General features: G+C 37.9%; 1 protein-coding gene across 6 annotated transcripts in view; it reads right to left on the reverse strand.

Moving 5' to 3' along the window:
* The window catches only part of MYH15 (myosin heavy chain 15), a 172,999-nt gene that overhangs the window by 95,644 nt on the left and 61,563 nt on the right, over positions 1-15,792 (reverse strand). For all 6 annotated transcript variants that reach the window (XM_055259984.2, XM_055259985.2, XM_055259983.2 and 3 more), the window contains 3 exons: positions 8,683-8,801; positions 2,869-3,018; positions 2,213-2,383 (listed from right to left, as the gene is read on the reverse strand). In XM_055259984.2, the coding sequence (XP_055115959.1) occupies positions 2,213-2,383; positions 2,869-3,018; positions 8,683-8,801 (440 nt within the window). The remainder of the gene's footprint in view (positions 1-2,212; positions 2,384-2,868; positions 3,019-8,682; positions 8,802-15,792) is intronic.

Below are 15,792 nucleotides of genomic sequence, written 5' to 3' on the forward strand. Positions count from 1 at the left end.
AATAAAATAAGTATGAGCAAATCCTATAATAAATTTATTCACAGCATAAATGTGAAAGGAGGTCACTGTAAATTTGAAGACCAAATTAACAATTAAAGTTTGTGTTAGAATACATTTTTTATTTTAGTTTGATATAAACTTTTTTTTTTTTTTGAGATGGAATCTCGCTCTGTCGGCCAGGCTGGAGTGCAGTGGTGCGATCTCGGCTCACTACAACCTCCATCTCCCAGGTTCTAGCTATTCTCCTGCCTCAGCCTCCCTAGTAGCTGTGACTACAGGCATGCGCCACCACATCTGTCTAATTTTTGTATTTTGAGTAGAGACAGGGTTTCACCATGTTAGCCAGGCTGGTGTCAAACTCCTGACCTCAAGCAATCCACTACTCACCTTGGCCTCCCAAAGTGCTGGGATTACAGGCATAAGCCACTGTACCCTGCTGATATAAACTTTTTTGTAAACTTACAAATATGAAACTTTTATGTGATGAAAATCTTTTTTTCTTATACATATACAGAGATGCATGCTATACAACATTTTATATATATTGATGTGTTTTAGTGCTTTCAAATTTTAAAAACATCCCATTATGCATTTTATTTCAAGGACTGAGTTTGATCATTAATATTTTCTACAAATCTTCTTCAGATAGCCCCAACCAACATAATGGGTCTTTTCAAAATTTAGGATCTTTTCAAGGAAGGCTTTGGTATTTTCATTTACCTGACCTGGATCCTGTTAAAATTGTTTGTAGAAAACCAAAGACTTATCTTTTCCTTTTATCATCTGGTCAGTAATTTTTTCTCATTTTATTCTATCAGTAGAAAATACAACAGGAAATTACATCCGTGATGCTAGTGTGTTATTTGGAATAATCAAGACTGGCATAAATGAGGCAACAGACTTCAGATCAACTAAAAATCAGTAACATTCACAGAACTTGTCAGGATCTGAACGATGTCTATGTCCCACGTTCCCGCCTGAAAACAGTATCTTGTCATAATCAAAGTGAGTATATATTATAGGTGACAATTGCCAGAAGCTAAATCTGTTCCTCTGAGGACCTCCAGTTCTTTTGTTTCATTTCTAATGAGACAACTACAGCTTTTATAAGACCAGAATACATACCAGATCATAGTTAGTTCATCTTTATTACTATTTTTAATCAGCTCATGGTTGATTCATTATTAATATTTTTTAATCAGCCTGTCTTTCCCCCAGGAAGTTCACTTGTTATAAAATAAATAAAATCAATAGGATATCTACTCCTGTTGGAAATAATAGTTATTTTCAAGAAGATCTAAAGCCTAATAAATGAAATTGATAGGACACAGACTGATAAAACCCGAGGCTTGCAAAGGACAGGGAGAGGTCAGTTGCCCTAGCTCCTTCCTAGCAAGAGTGTTGAGAATCAACTGTGACAGCATAGCTAGAGTATTCAGGAAATTAAAGGCTTCAGACCACCCAGATCCATCTTTAAGATTCACCGCAATTTACGATTATGGCGAGGCCCAAGAGGCATGTAACTGCTAACATGCCGCCATGCTTGCTCCCATGGAGAAAGCCACAGAAAGGACCATACATAATCCCCCAGCAAACCCTGCTCATCTTTCGCAGAACATGCAGAAAGATTTCAGAGTATTGGGACATCACCAAATTCAGAAACCGTACACTGCAGCTAATTTACTAATAAGCCATGAAGTATTGTCATAAATTACTTAAACTAACTGGTACTTGTCCAATTAAATGAACAAACTACATCCTGCAAGGTAGTGGCCTTGAGGATTGATGGCAGTTGTTTGTTTGCATGCTAATTTGCCAAATTTTGTTAAGCTGTTCTGGGTCTACTCATTCACCTTATGTTAATCAGTCAGGCCCTACAGTGCTCATATTTTCAGCTCTGTGTTTTTCCAGTCAAGAGCATGACTATTTTTAATCTCGACAAGTTTCCTCTCACGTTAACAGTGGAGGCCATGCATTAGCATCAAATGTGCAGTGAAAGCCTGCGTTAGAGATGATGGAGTGGGGCAACTGACAAGAGAGTTTCATTCGGATGCCACGGGTGATGCACACAAACACCATTAAGATAAAATGTGCAGGGCTTTCCGCCCCCATTTCCCATCCTCTGATAGAGCCTAAGTCCTGACATGGATCAACGTAGCAGGCAGGGACAATTCTCCCGAAATGAAAATGGACAAGGAGAAAAACATATTACCTTCTCAATGAGATCTATGCAAGCTTGCAAATCCAGACCAAAGCCAATAGACACCCATTCAATGCTTTCTTTCTTATATTCCTCTTGCTCCAGAACAAACATGTGCCGATTGAAGAACTGTTGTAATTTTTCATTGGTAAAATTAATGCACAGTTGCTCAAGGCTATTATACTTCAAGGATATGAATAGGTAAGAAGAAGAGATAAAAATAAAATTGAGGTCCACTTTCAAGAATGTCCGGTAAAGAAAAAACCATAATCATTATTATATGATTGGAAATAGACCCAACAAGTAACAAATGCTCAATTAACTCAATTAATTGTAATTTTGAATTGTAATATCATTAAGTGCAATTTTCTAAAGATTATTACAATAATATAGCACTTAATGGTATTAAAATTTAAAATCATAATTAATTCCTTTACCTCTATTTACCTTTATGTAAGCCAGAATTAAGAAATCAATAAATACTTAATACAATTAAGTATAACAATAGTTATTATTAATATTAATTACAGCTCTTTTCCAAACAAGGTAGCCCTTAAGGTTTGCACAGAATGATCCTCATGCTTTGACCATATTTTCCCATCTTCAAGTAACGTTTTCTAATCTTCTTATAAATATGCATTGACTTCCTTCTTACCAGATACACTTACCTCAAGGATTTCAAAACCAGTGATGTCAAGAATGCCAATGAAGAACTGCCTTGACAGCTTGGCATCCAGGGCCCTGTTGATCCGTGCCACCAGCCACTTAAACATCCTCTCATACATTGACTTGGACAGGGCACCGACAGCACAGGTTACCTAGAAATCACATTGAAAACACTCCTTCATCTGACTGAAGTGTTCATTTTAATCCTGGGCATTCTCTATCAGCAACCGCCTTCTAGTCAAATTAGGATGTCTTTATTGACCTTCTGTGGTTCCAACATTCTGCTGAATACAATGAGAAAAGGAAGAAAAGAAAGAGAGAGAGAGAGAGAGAATGAGAGAAAAAAGAAAGAAAGAAAGAAAGAAAGAAAGAAAGAAAGAAAGAAAGAAAGAAAGAAAGAAAAAAGAGAAAGAGGAAGGAAGGGAGAGAGGAAGAGAGGGAGGGAGGGAGGGAGGAAGGAAGGAAGGAAGGAAGGAAGGAAGGAAGGAAGGAAGGAAAGAAGGGAGCGAGGGAGGGGGAAAAGGAAGGAAAGAGGAAGGGAGGAAAAAGGAGGAAAGGAGATGGGTAGGAGAAAGGAGTAAGCTAGCCTGGTGCCTCCTTATGAAAACACAGATGAGAGGAATCATGTTCCTATTATTAGAGGACTAACTATCCCAGGGTATGGTGTGGTGATGTGTCCCAAAGCCTTGCTATTCAAAGTGTGATCCTAAGACCAGCAGCAGCACCAACTAAGAGTTTGTTAAAAATGCAAACTCTCAGGCCCAGTCCCAGACTACTGAATCAGAATCTGTAAGCTAACACAATCCCCAGCTGATTCCTATTGACAAAGACTCTCTCCTTGACCAAACTTTAATGAGGATCCTCTGACCCCTCCCTTCCACCTTACCTGTCCTGTCTTCAGCCTGTCTAGCCCAGCAGCAGGAGGAAGTCCGCTGAATCACTCACCCTTGATCTCTGATTAAGTTCCTTATCCCCCACCTTTGATGTATATGTTCTTGGCCTGCCTTTAGCAAGAATCCTGTTGGGTCAATTTAAAAAAATCCTCCTACTCCCTGTTAGTAATTTTCCACCCACGGATCCCCTCCCTCTGGTCTTGGGCTATAAATCCCCACTTACCCTTGTTTTACTTGCAGTTGAGCCCAGTATCTCTCCCCTGTTGCAATATATCTATTGCAGCAGTCCTGAATGAAGTCTTCCTTACCATCTTAATAAGATTCAGAGTATTTGTAATACCATGCACAATAGTTTGAAAAAGTAGTGGTATAGTACCTTAGAAATGTGTAATCCCTAACCCTTGTTCTGCCACTGCTGTAGCTGCTATAAATTGTGTAACCTTTGGCAAGTGATCTAACCTTTCTGGAAAGCAGCATCTTCATCTGAAAAACACTCTTAAAGGATCTTCCTGGCCTTAGCTTCCAACTCTTTATTATATAGTTCCCAGTTTTGCTCTGAACAACCTGGACAGAGAATAGCCATTTGGTGCATCATTCTGACTCAGATTCTCCTGCTGTAAAACTGAGGCTGCCTTTTCCTTCCCTGGAGGGGTGTAGAAAAGGTTCTAAAGTAACCTACTGGGGAGACCGCCAACCTTTGTGTCTGGATGATGCTCTACAAATGCAGATCCTACTTCCATAACTCAATAGCGCTGCTGTAGTAGCAGGTTTCTGACATACTCCAAGGAAGGGAGAATTTTAGCTGGCCATTCTCCAAGCCTGGAAACAGAACGTGCTCCAATCACTTAACATTTAAAATAGGCCTATCACATCCATCCTTCTGCCCAGGAGAGAGCACACAGCAGGAGCCAGTTGGTGTCTGGTGGTGATTTAGTTATGAGTCACCCGCTCCCTGATCAGTTATCTTGAGTCATTTCCACAGTAATCCATAAGCCGGATGGCATCACAGTTTTTTATTATCAGCATCAAGAGCACACACGTACAAATAAAGCATCAAGAATGATTTTAATCCTCTGTAACACTGAAGAAATCACTCTGTCTACAGCAGTCACTTTGAAACTTCAAAAAGAACATGACTAACTTGCTCACCCCCTTTTAATTCCCTAAATACTTGAGAAGTGGGAGTGGGAGAGACACTGTTAGGTCAGGTGTGGCAAGTAGTGGAGAAACACAGGAAGAAAGCCTGGAAATGTAGGCAGTAGGATAAATGGATGGTAAAGGTCTGCTGAATGAATTCATGAAACAGGTCAATATGTTGCTCACTAATTAATCATTTTCATCATTTTCTGTCCAATGGGGAGGAAATGAGGTGGCTAAATCTATACTTCCACTTTCCAAGGGTTAAATGCACCCATTTCTTAGCTCTTTTTAAAATAACCTCACAGAAGCCTTTGGTTATTGGGGGGCAATAGTGCATATAGAAAACAACAACAGAAAAAAAAAAAACAAAGTCAAATAGTTAATTTTTGTTTGTTTGTTTTTGAGTGTTGCTCTGTTGCCCAGGCTGGAGTACAATGGCACGATCTCAGCTCACTGCAACCTCCGCCTCCAAGGTTCAAACGATTCTCTTGCCTCAGCCTCCCAAGTGGCTGGGATTACAGGCACACACCACCACGTCCGGCTAATTTTTTGTATTTTTAGTAGAGACGAGGTTTCACCATGTTGGCCAGGCTGGTCTCGAACTCCTGACCTCAGGTGATCCACCCGCCTAGGCCTCCCAAAGTGCTGGAATTACGGGCTTGAGCCACGGGGCCCAGCCAAAATTTTTAACTATGTTGATCCCTCTCTTTCTCACCTTTAAAATAATAATAATGAAATATGTGTAGCTCAGGGTTGTTGTGAGATACCCAATGAGACAGAGAAGGTAAACTGACAGCACATTTGACACTTAGTATCCAATAAATGTTAATCCTCCCTTTTCCATCCCTTTTCTGCTTTTATCACTTCCTCACCCTCACCCCAGTATTTACTTATTAGTTGTGTCACCTTGAGTGTTTAATCTTTCTAAGGGTCACTATCTGTAGCTGTAAAATGGAAATAACAAGATCTACTTCGTAGGCTTGTTATTTGATTAAATGAGATAATCCATACAAAGCACTTAGTACATCACCTATAGTTAGTACTCAGTGGACATTATTATTATCTTATTATTAATAATAAAGTAACTTATTTCTAGGTGACATAGTTAGAAATATCATGGAATCATCAAATACTAGACCTGAAGATCCGTAGTTCTTGATAGTTATATATAGTGGCTTTCACCTTGGGATGGTATCTCCTCAAAGGAGGAATGCATTTGGAAATGCAAGTGGCATTTTCTGGTTGTCACAGTGACTAAGAATGCTACTGGCATTTAGTTACCTGGGGGCCAGGAATCCCAAACATCTACAGTGTGCAGGACACTCTCATCCATAAAGAGCTGTCCCATCTTAAATGCCAATTACCATTGAGAAATACAAAGTTGTTCAACCACTTCACTGCGGGGCTCAGAGAGATGAAGACAACTAACCAAGGTATCAGAGTTAGTTAGCATTATAGCTAGAACTAAATTTTGTATAGAATGTTAACGCTGCAAAAATTTTTCCCATCTTTTGCAATTGTCATCAACAGAGCATACATGTCTCTGTTTTTAGCAATGGCAATTGTCTCTATAAAATCAGAAAAATTCCTAAGGGGAAAAAAAAGCCTTAGAGTGTGCTTTCTTACTACGTCTCCAGGAGAGAGACAGACAGAGAGAGAGGAGGAGGATTTTTTTTATTTTAATGTTGAATAATAATATATTAGCTTGTTTCACTGGTCCTAGTATAGTAAAGGCTGGAGTCCTTACTATAATATTGTGTCTTTAGTTCCTCAGAACACAATATTAGAGAGCTGAAGACTTGATCTCAGCCCTCCTATGGGCTCATTAGGTTTTATTTTTTTTATTTTTTTGCTTTTTTTTGCTTTTATTATTATTTTAATTGACAAATAATTATATATATTTATGATGTACAGAATGATATTTTGATACATGTATACAATGTGGTAATGATCAAATCAGGGTTATCAGCACATCTATACCTCAAACACTGATCATTTCTTTATATTAGAAACATTCAAAATCTGCTCTTCTTGCTATTTGGGCTCATTAGTTTTATACAGAGAAAAACTCTGTTCTATAAAGAGGGTTCTATAAACATAGCATGTCATGCATGCACGTTGTGGTGAATGTCTAAGAAGGCATGAAACTGCCGAACAACTCTAACCCCACTGCCAAGAAATAGCTCAATTATGTGTCCTGCTGATCGCGATTCAAGTTTAGCTCAATGTAGTCTATTTTAACATGTGTGGAGCACTTACGGCTTACAGGGCATTATTTTAGATGCTTGGGGTACTAAGATGAATTAGACACAGTTCATGCTTCAAAGAGGTTAGAAGACAAAAATATAAGCAGATTATTTCAATATAGTATAGTTAGTATTATAGTAGAGGTAGAATTATCCATTTATAGAGTAAGCTAAATTAATAAATTGATTTTGATTAGTCATTTAAATGTTTTAAATAACACAGACACATCAGTTACCTTAATATACCAAGGGAAACACATCTATTCTACTCATCATATATAAGATGACTGTCTTATATTACAAATTTGTACATTTGTCTATCTTTCAGAGTTAGGGTGTGTACTGAGTAAGACAATCAGTATCACCTGAGTACTAGCTATATATCCTTTGGAATGTTACTTAACATTCCCTTTGACTCAATTTCCTCAACTAGAAAAAAACATAAATTATGCATTTCTGCCCTACTTAGCTCTGAGTATTATTGTAAGAATAGAAGGCAATAATACCTGTGAACACTTTATCCATACTATGTGTGACACCACTTCCTCTTTCCAGAAAGGCTACATTTCTCAGCCCCTTTCTGCAGCTAAATGTATTATTTTACTAATTCTTACCAATGGACTGTTAGTGAAAGTGATATTACTTCCAGCCCAAGCAGTTAAAGGTGGTTGTACTTCCTCTACAAATAATCTTTTCTCCTTGTGCAGTCACTGTGGAGGCCATGTGTCCCAGATGGCATAGAACTACAAAGAACTACATAGAACTACAAAACAGAGAAGGCTGTATACTCTGTATTGGACTTGATGTAAGAAATATTTTGTTGTCACTGAGATTTTAGCGTGTATGCATTACTGCAGCCCAGCTTATCTCATATTTTCCCTTATACACTACAGATATAAATTATCATTTTTGAAACATACTAGCATGCTTGGATGGTCTCATTACCCAGTGGCCCTGGGAATATTTACTGCATTAAGGCAAAGCCTCAGAGAATTTGTTATTCTCCACTATAACATTCTCCTGGATGCTAAACAAAATCTACATGACGTTCCATCTCTCATTTCTGTTTTCAACACACACCTCCCTTCAAATATTGATTTTTAGCATATGTCCTAAAACTGTTTCTCAACTAACATGTCACCATGTGTCTTTTATGCCAAAAGAGCCAATATGCCAAATACGTGAGGCATGCCAATTTGCCAATTTTATCCATGTTAGGAACGAACAGCTTTGAAAGCTTCCTCACTGGATGACAAAGATGTTGATCACAACAAATGGAGAGTTTGTCTGCATCTGCAAAGATACTTGCTACCTAAGGGAAAACTTTCAAAATGTATGTTTCAGACAAGAGCATTTACTGTGGTGTGCATCACAAGTAAAAACATTTGGAATAGTCATCCCAAGAGCTCTTTTTTGCTTTTTTATAGAAGCTTTCATTATTGCAAACATCCTTAATAGTTGAAAAATATACAAGTACAATACATATACAATTATTGGAAGATCATAGAATAATAATGTTCTTGAAATATCACCTTACCTGTTCTATAGTTTGACCTCTGGTAACATATTCATTACCAACTTTGATTTTAGGATGGATCAAGCCCTTTACCAACTCAGAGGAGTTAATGCCCATGAGGAAAGCAGCTTTGTCAGCATCTGGGCATCAGAAATAGAAGAAAAGGAAGGAGAGAGGAAAACACTGTTAAGATTCATTCCGTTATAGCCAAACTACCCAGAGGACAGAAAGGTAGTGTGTTTAGATCAATGTAGCACGGTAGATTGTAGTTTTCAAATAAATGCCTGAATCCTAAATTTGAAAGGAACCTATTTCTTGGAAACGCAAGTCAAAGCCACATTGAAATCTCACTTCATCAGTTTGTTGGCATTAAGGAAAAAGAAAAGATAATGCCACTCACAGCCACTAGAATGACTATAATCAAAACGGCAGACAATAACAAGTGTTGGCAAGGATGTGGAAAAATTTGAACCCTCATACATTGTGGGTGGGAATGCAAAATGGTGTGTATTTGCTGTGAGAAACAGTTTGACAGTTACTCTGAAGTTAAACACAGAGTTACTACAGAACCCAGCAATTTCACTTTTAGGTACACACCCAAGAGAAATGAAAACATATGTTCACACAAAAAATTGTACACAAATGTTTCTAGCAGCATTATTCACAATAGTCAAAAGGTGGGAAAAAGTGAAATGTCCATCACTGATGAATGGATTAAAAAATGTGGTATACTCATATAATACGATATTGCTAGTCATTTTACAAAAATGAAGTATTGATGTGGGCTACAACATGGCTGAACTTGAGAACATTATGCTAAGTGAAAGGAGTCAGACACGAAAGGCCACATATTGCAGGATTCCATTTCTATGAACTGTTCAGAACAGGCAAATCCATAAGGACAGAAAGTCGATTTTGGTTGCCACAGGCTGAGGAGAATCAAAAATCAAAATAACTACTAATAGTTGCTACTAAGAGTTTATTTTTGTGATAACAAAATGTTCCGGAATTAGTGGTGGTTGCACAGCCTTGAGAATATACGAAAACCCAGTAACTATACAGTTTAAAAGGGTGAATATTATGGTATATGAATATTCTAAAAGAGGACTAGTAACAAGAAACAGACTCTTAAAAATTGAGATATAATTTGTCTGAAGGACATGGAAAATGCCATCTTTATTATTTGTTTTCTCTTTCTATGTATGTACTTGTGGACTCTTTCAACAAAACACAGACTTGGGCCATGTAATCTGATAATTAGAGAAGCCAGGACACTTGCCAGTTATCTGTAAAACACCCTTCCTTTCCCGGCAAAGTCTCTGTTTGCTCCGTAGTGCCCTCTGCTGCCCAACAATAATACTTACACCCCACAAAATTGTTTCATGAAACAAAAGTTCCATTTCCTGTGGAGAATAAGTATTATCAGAAGGAAAAGTAAATAGGCATGTATCACTTCAGGTATGAAAAAAGACACAAAATAATAACACAAGCAAAAATTTATAAGCATATTTCAAATTATAGATTATTTCAGTTACCAACAAAATAAAAATTCCACTCATGCAAAACCCCTCTCTGCTTTCTATTTTAAATGAATTTGGAGATATGCTAGTATGTCTGGCATAGTCATTCTGTTGAATAATGTCTTATAATAGAAGGCAATGCAGCCTTTCTTTAATTCACTAAAGAAAAAAACTGCAAATTTTCCTGAGCAATAATCACAAACAGAAAATAAAGTAAAAACAAAACACAATTAGAGAGCTCTATCTCGTCTGTATTAGCAATATCAACTTCCTTTTCACAGCCTTTAAAATGTTTACAAGGCTTAAAATGTTTGAAATGTTTGATTTTCTTATAAACTAAAATCAATATATATATTATACATACATTGCTACAAGCTACATACCTACTTTATGTTAGTTTATTTGCAGTGATAATAGCCTGGGTACTTGGTTGCTATGAAACCTTTCAAAACACAAAGCCTATTTGGAAAAATAAATGAAAATCAAAGGTAGAGCAGACATGCCCATCCTATACTGAGATGCGCCTGCTAACAGTGCCAGGTTTGGAGGCAAAAGCTTGATAATTTCAAGTTGAGAATCCAGTATGTCAGATCATAGACTTTTTGAACTGAAAGAGACTTTATAGAGTATCTAATCCAATGTGAAAATATTTAAAAGATGGGAAGAAATACAATGTGCCTGGTCAACCTGAGTGGAGATGAACAGTAACCAACAATGTGAAAAACCATTTTCCAGTATCTGTCCAGGTTTAAAAACAGCAGAGAAACATTTGTTTTTTCTAAGCTTTGGAAGCATGAAGAGGGATAATACAGGTAATAATAGTCTCAAAGAATAGTTCCCCACGCCGAGTCTTCATATATCCCTTTTCCAGTGTTAAGCACAGTCCTTTGAGTCTATTTTTATCCATGAACAAAAGAAACTCAGATTCTCTGAGGAATATCCCACCTTAAGCTTAACAGAAATAGCATCTAACATTACAGGATTATTTCTCACTTACTCCAGAGATAGTTGAGTATCTACAGACAGGACTAGTGTACCCTGGATTTACTCCAGAGATTTACATTATACATCGCATATGTTCTCTGTTTGGGGGGGAAAGAGGAAACAATAGAGGTCATCGTGTTCCAAAAAGTAAATTACTTAATTTGCACTAAATGTTTACAGTTTGCAACCAAGATGAAAATGGCATAAATCTATGACTAAATGCCCATCTGACATTCAGGAACTACTGTTGTAAAGATAGCAATATGTGTAAACATATTTTAATCATATTCCCAAATAAGCTTTATGAAATTCCACCCATAAGCATCAGTTCCTTCAGGACCTTGTGAATGAACCCATGGACTTTAATTGGGCTGCATGATCTCACCTGGGAGAGGTAACATTTAGCTAGAGTGGTGGTTCTCAAGCACCAGTGTGTATTGGAATAGCCTGGAGAGCTAATCAAAGATTAAACAACAGGCTCCCTGAAGCAGATAAGGGGCCGGGCCGCTCTAGTTTTATCATGTTACCCAGGTGATTCTGATACACATAAAAGTTTGAGAACAAAGTTGTTATCGTGGTAGTCCTCAACTTTGACTGCACACTGGGGTCCCTGGCAAGTTGTAAAAACAAATACTGATGCCTGAAATTCACCCACAGAAATCTGGCTTGTCTGGCTTGGGTAAGGCCTGAGCTTCAGGATTTTAAAAGTTCTCCAGCGATTCTGGTGAGCAGCCAAGTTTGCAAACTACTGTCTAGAGAATAGTAACCAGGTTTCGTAAGTTTATTTTGAAATCAGGAAGATGGAAAGAACAAAGTATGACTTCACCTGAAAATAGGTAAAAAGGTAGAGAAACTCAAAAAGCAATCTTTTCCAAATTTCCAATTCTATCCCAGTTCAGTCCCATCTGCAAATAACCAGATATGAAAGAATGAAGCAAAATCCAGTTTTGTCAGTCTACAGGGGTTATGATAATGATATTCATCTCTTTTATGGAAGGTTATAATACAATTTTTGAGCTGTTCATATTTCATTAATTTATTAAACAAAGTTTACTGAGCATTTACTGTGTGTAAGCCCTGATGCTAGATAATGTAATAAGAAGATAAATAAAAAAGGCAAAAATCCCTGGCATCAAGAAATTATAATCTATGAGAGTAAATAAAACATGGGAAAAAAATAGTATGTCAGTAAAACAACTGCATAAGAGAACAGAAATCGAGTACCACAAAAGTGTGAAGTAGGGAAAGAGCCCTTCTGGACTGCATGACGGGGGAAGGATTAAAAAAGAAACAACATTCCATCTGAGCCTTGAAGGATGACAAGAGTTTTTGTAGGCAAATATGGGAGAACAAGAGTTTCCGTAACAATGAACAGCACGACTTGAAGCCACGGGTGTTGAAGAGTACACGTATGGTCACAGAAGAGGTTATAACCCAGATGGACTGGACTATGATGTCAGGGAGTGAGTGAGAAACTGAGAACAGTGGGTGATTTCTGGTCGCAGAAGACATCTAATGCCACTATAATGTATTAATTAAAGAATGGGGAAATGTTAAAGGAGCTGTAAGCAGAGGAATGACATAATTAGAGTCATGCTTTAGAATGCTTAATTTTGGAAATGTGCAAGACAGACCAGAGTAGGAAGAGTTTTAAAGCACAGAGTGAATCCATTGCAGAATGCCGAAGTGTGAGATGCTGAAGCTCCAAATTGGTAATGAGAAAGGGAGAAAGAGAGACTGAGAAATATGACTAGGAGGTTTCCAATCTGAGAAGTAGAGAGAAGAACAGTACCGTAAATATGAATAGAAATGCCAAAAGGAAGACATCACTTAGGGGAGAAGATGATGGACTTTTAGCCTTGCAGAGTTCAGGATACTAGAAAATATGCAGCTGAGAGTTGGAAATACGGAGTTGGAACTCAAGAATGAGGCAAAGGCTAGGATGCCCCTTTGGATGCCCTTTGGTTTGGGTGCCCTTCCCCCTTCCTTCTTCTCCATCTGTCCAGCTCCTTCAATTCCTTACTAAATAATTAACTGGGAAAAATTTACCAAAGCTTATTATATTAAGAACCCTTAGAATTAAAGAAAAATTCAACACCTCCATTTTTAAAATGAGCTAAAGGTAGAAGCATACTAAAAAAACTCAGTATCCAGTAAAATGCTTAAGTTAATTATGGTACATTCATACAAAGGAATATTTTGTAGCCATCTATAAAGATATTGCAGAAAAAACAAAAGATGTTCACGTATAATTTGGTAAAAAAAGAAAAATACTAGTATGAAACAACATGAATATGATCACATATTTTTATTTTAAAAAGTTACATGTGCATATTCAACTAGGAAACTACATAAAAAAAATATGTCCTTTGGCATTCACAGTGATTGTCCCTGAGTAGGCAGGATTCATGTAACAAATAATTACCCATTACTATGTGCCAGGCACATTTTAAAACCTGGAAATATAGCAGTGAACACACCAAATGAGGTCCCTGCTCTTACAAAGCTTACATCTGGTGGAGATTGAGGGGTGGAGGCTAGGACAGTCAATAAAAACTAGCTGTATGAATGACATGAAGAAAAATATTTAGATTGGGGGATAGTGGTGGAGGTAGCTAGAGAAGGCTTTTCTAATAAGATAACATCCAAGAAGTTACTTTAATAAGTGAGGGAGTAAGACATGAGGACAGGAGAAAAGTTCTAGGCAGAAAGAGGAGTGAAAATAGTCCTGCAATAGGAGTGCTTACATGCTCCAAAAACAACCAAGAGGCCAGGACATCTGAGTGGAGGGAAACGAGAGAAGAGAAAATGGTAGATTTCACTACTAACAGTAGGGATTAGAGACAGAGAGAAGTATTGGTTGGTGCAAACATAATTGCGGTTTTTGCTATTAAAAGTAATGACAAAAACCACAATTACATTTGCACCAACCTAATATCATAGAGGTTAAGGAAGCTGTGACAGGGACGTGGGGTTTTATTCGGAGTAAGGTGGGAGCCATTTTTGAGTTTAGAGCAGAAGCAGTACATGGTGGAACAAGGGCTGACTGACACTGAAAGGACTGACAGTAGCTTCTGGGTACAGAGCTATCCACCTATCCATCACAGGCAAGGATGCAAGCAGGGAGACCAGGAAGGAGGCTGTAGCAATGATCCGGTAAGAAATGGTGGCTCGGGCTAGGTGGTGGCAGTGGGCATGGCCATGGTGATAAGTTGTGAGCTTTTGGATGTATTTCAAAGCTAGAGACAATGAATAAGAGAGGAGTCCGGGATTATTCTGAGATTTGAGTTAGGGCAACTGGGAGAATCTAGTTGGCATTTTTGAAGAAAACCGAGAAATGAAGAGTTGGTAGTAAAGGCAGGGTGGGGTGAAGAGTTCAGTTCTATTCATGTTGAGTTTGAGATGGGCACCAAAGAAATGAGCATAGAAAGGGAAGAGGAAAGATTCAAGGGTTGAGCCCTGAGCAGCCCTAGAGCAATTAGCAGTAGGGAAGATAAGGAAGCTCCAGCAAAGAACCTGAGAAGAAGCCAAAAGGGAGAGTGGATGAGATTAGGCATTTCATTTGCTCATCTGTGTTTTTTGATTTATTAGTAAGTATGCCTTGTTTTTGTTATAAAAACCATTATTTAAGAAAAGCCTTTGTTTTAAAACATGGAAAAAGCAAACAGGATGGCAAAAATAAAATAAGATGCCATAAAAGCATATGTGAATATGTTAATATATAAGATGTTTACAAGACCTTCATATCACATTGCCTCACTTCATTCACATCTGTGCTGTGTCCTCTTCTCTGAGGGACTTCCTGACCACTCTATCTACAACAACCCTTGTATCCTATTATTCTTTATTTTTTTAACTCTGCTTTACTTCCTTGTTGTATGGAACTTGTTACATATTTATGTATTTATTGTCTAACTCCCACACTAGACAAGACAGGGACAATATCTTGTTCACGGATGTATCCCTAGCATCAAGAATAGTCCCTGGCACAGACTGGCCTCCAAAATTATTTGTTGCACAACAGGCCAAGCGTGGTGTTTCAGGCCTGTAATCCCAGCACTTTGGGAGGCCAAGGTGAGTGGATCACTTAAGGTCAGGAGTTTGAGACCAGCCTGGCCAACACGGCAAAACCTCATCTCTACTAAAAATATAAAAATTAGCCCAGTGTAGTGGTGCACCTGTAATCCCAGCTTCCCCGCTACTCCGGAGGCTGAGGCACAAGAATCGCTTGAACCTGGGAAGCAGAAGTCGCAGTGAGCTGAGATTGCCCCCCCGTACTCCAGCCTAAGCCACAGAGCAAGACTTTGTCTCCAAAAAAAAAAAAAAAAAAAACCACAAACTTATTTGTCAAACAACAACAAAAAATCCTAATTTTAAAAATACGCAAAGGACTTAAATAGACATTTCTCAAAAGATATACAAATGGCCAATAAGCACATAAAAAGATGTTCAACATCACCAACCAGTAGGGAAATGCAAATCAAAACCACAATAAGATACCACTTTATACCCATGAAAATGGCTACTATAAAAAAAAAAAAAACAGAAAACAACAAATGTTGGCATGGGTGTGAAGAAATTGGAACCTTTGTGCATTGCTGGTGAAAATGAAAAGAGGTATGGCCCC

The sequence above is a fragment of the Symphalangus syndactylus genome, chromosome 21, assembly GCF_028878055.3.
Source record: "Symphalangus syndactylus isolate Jambi chromosome 21, NHGRI_mSymSyn1-v2.1_pri, whole genome shotgun sequence".
Lineage (NCBI taxonomy): Eukaryota > Metazoa > Chordata > Mammalia > Primates > Hylobatidae > Symphalangus > Symphalangus syndactylus.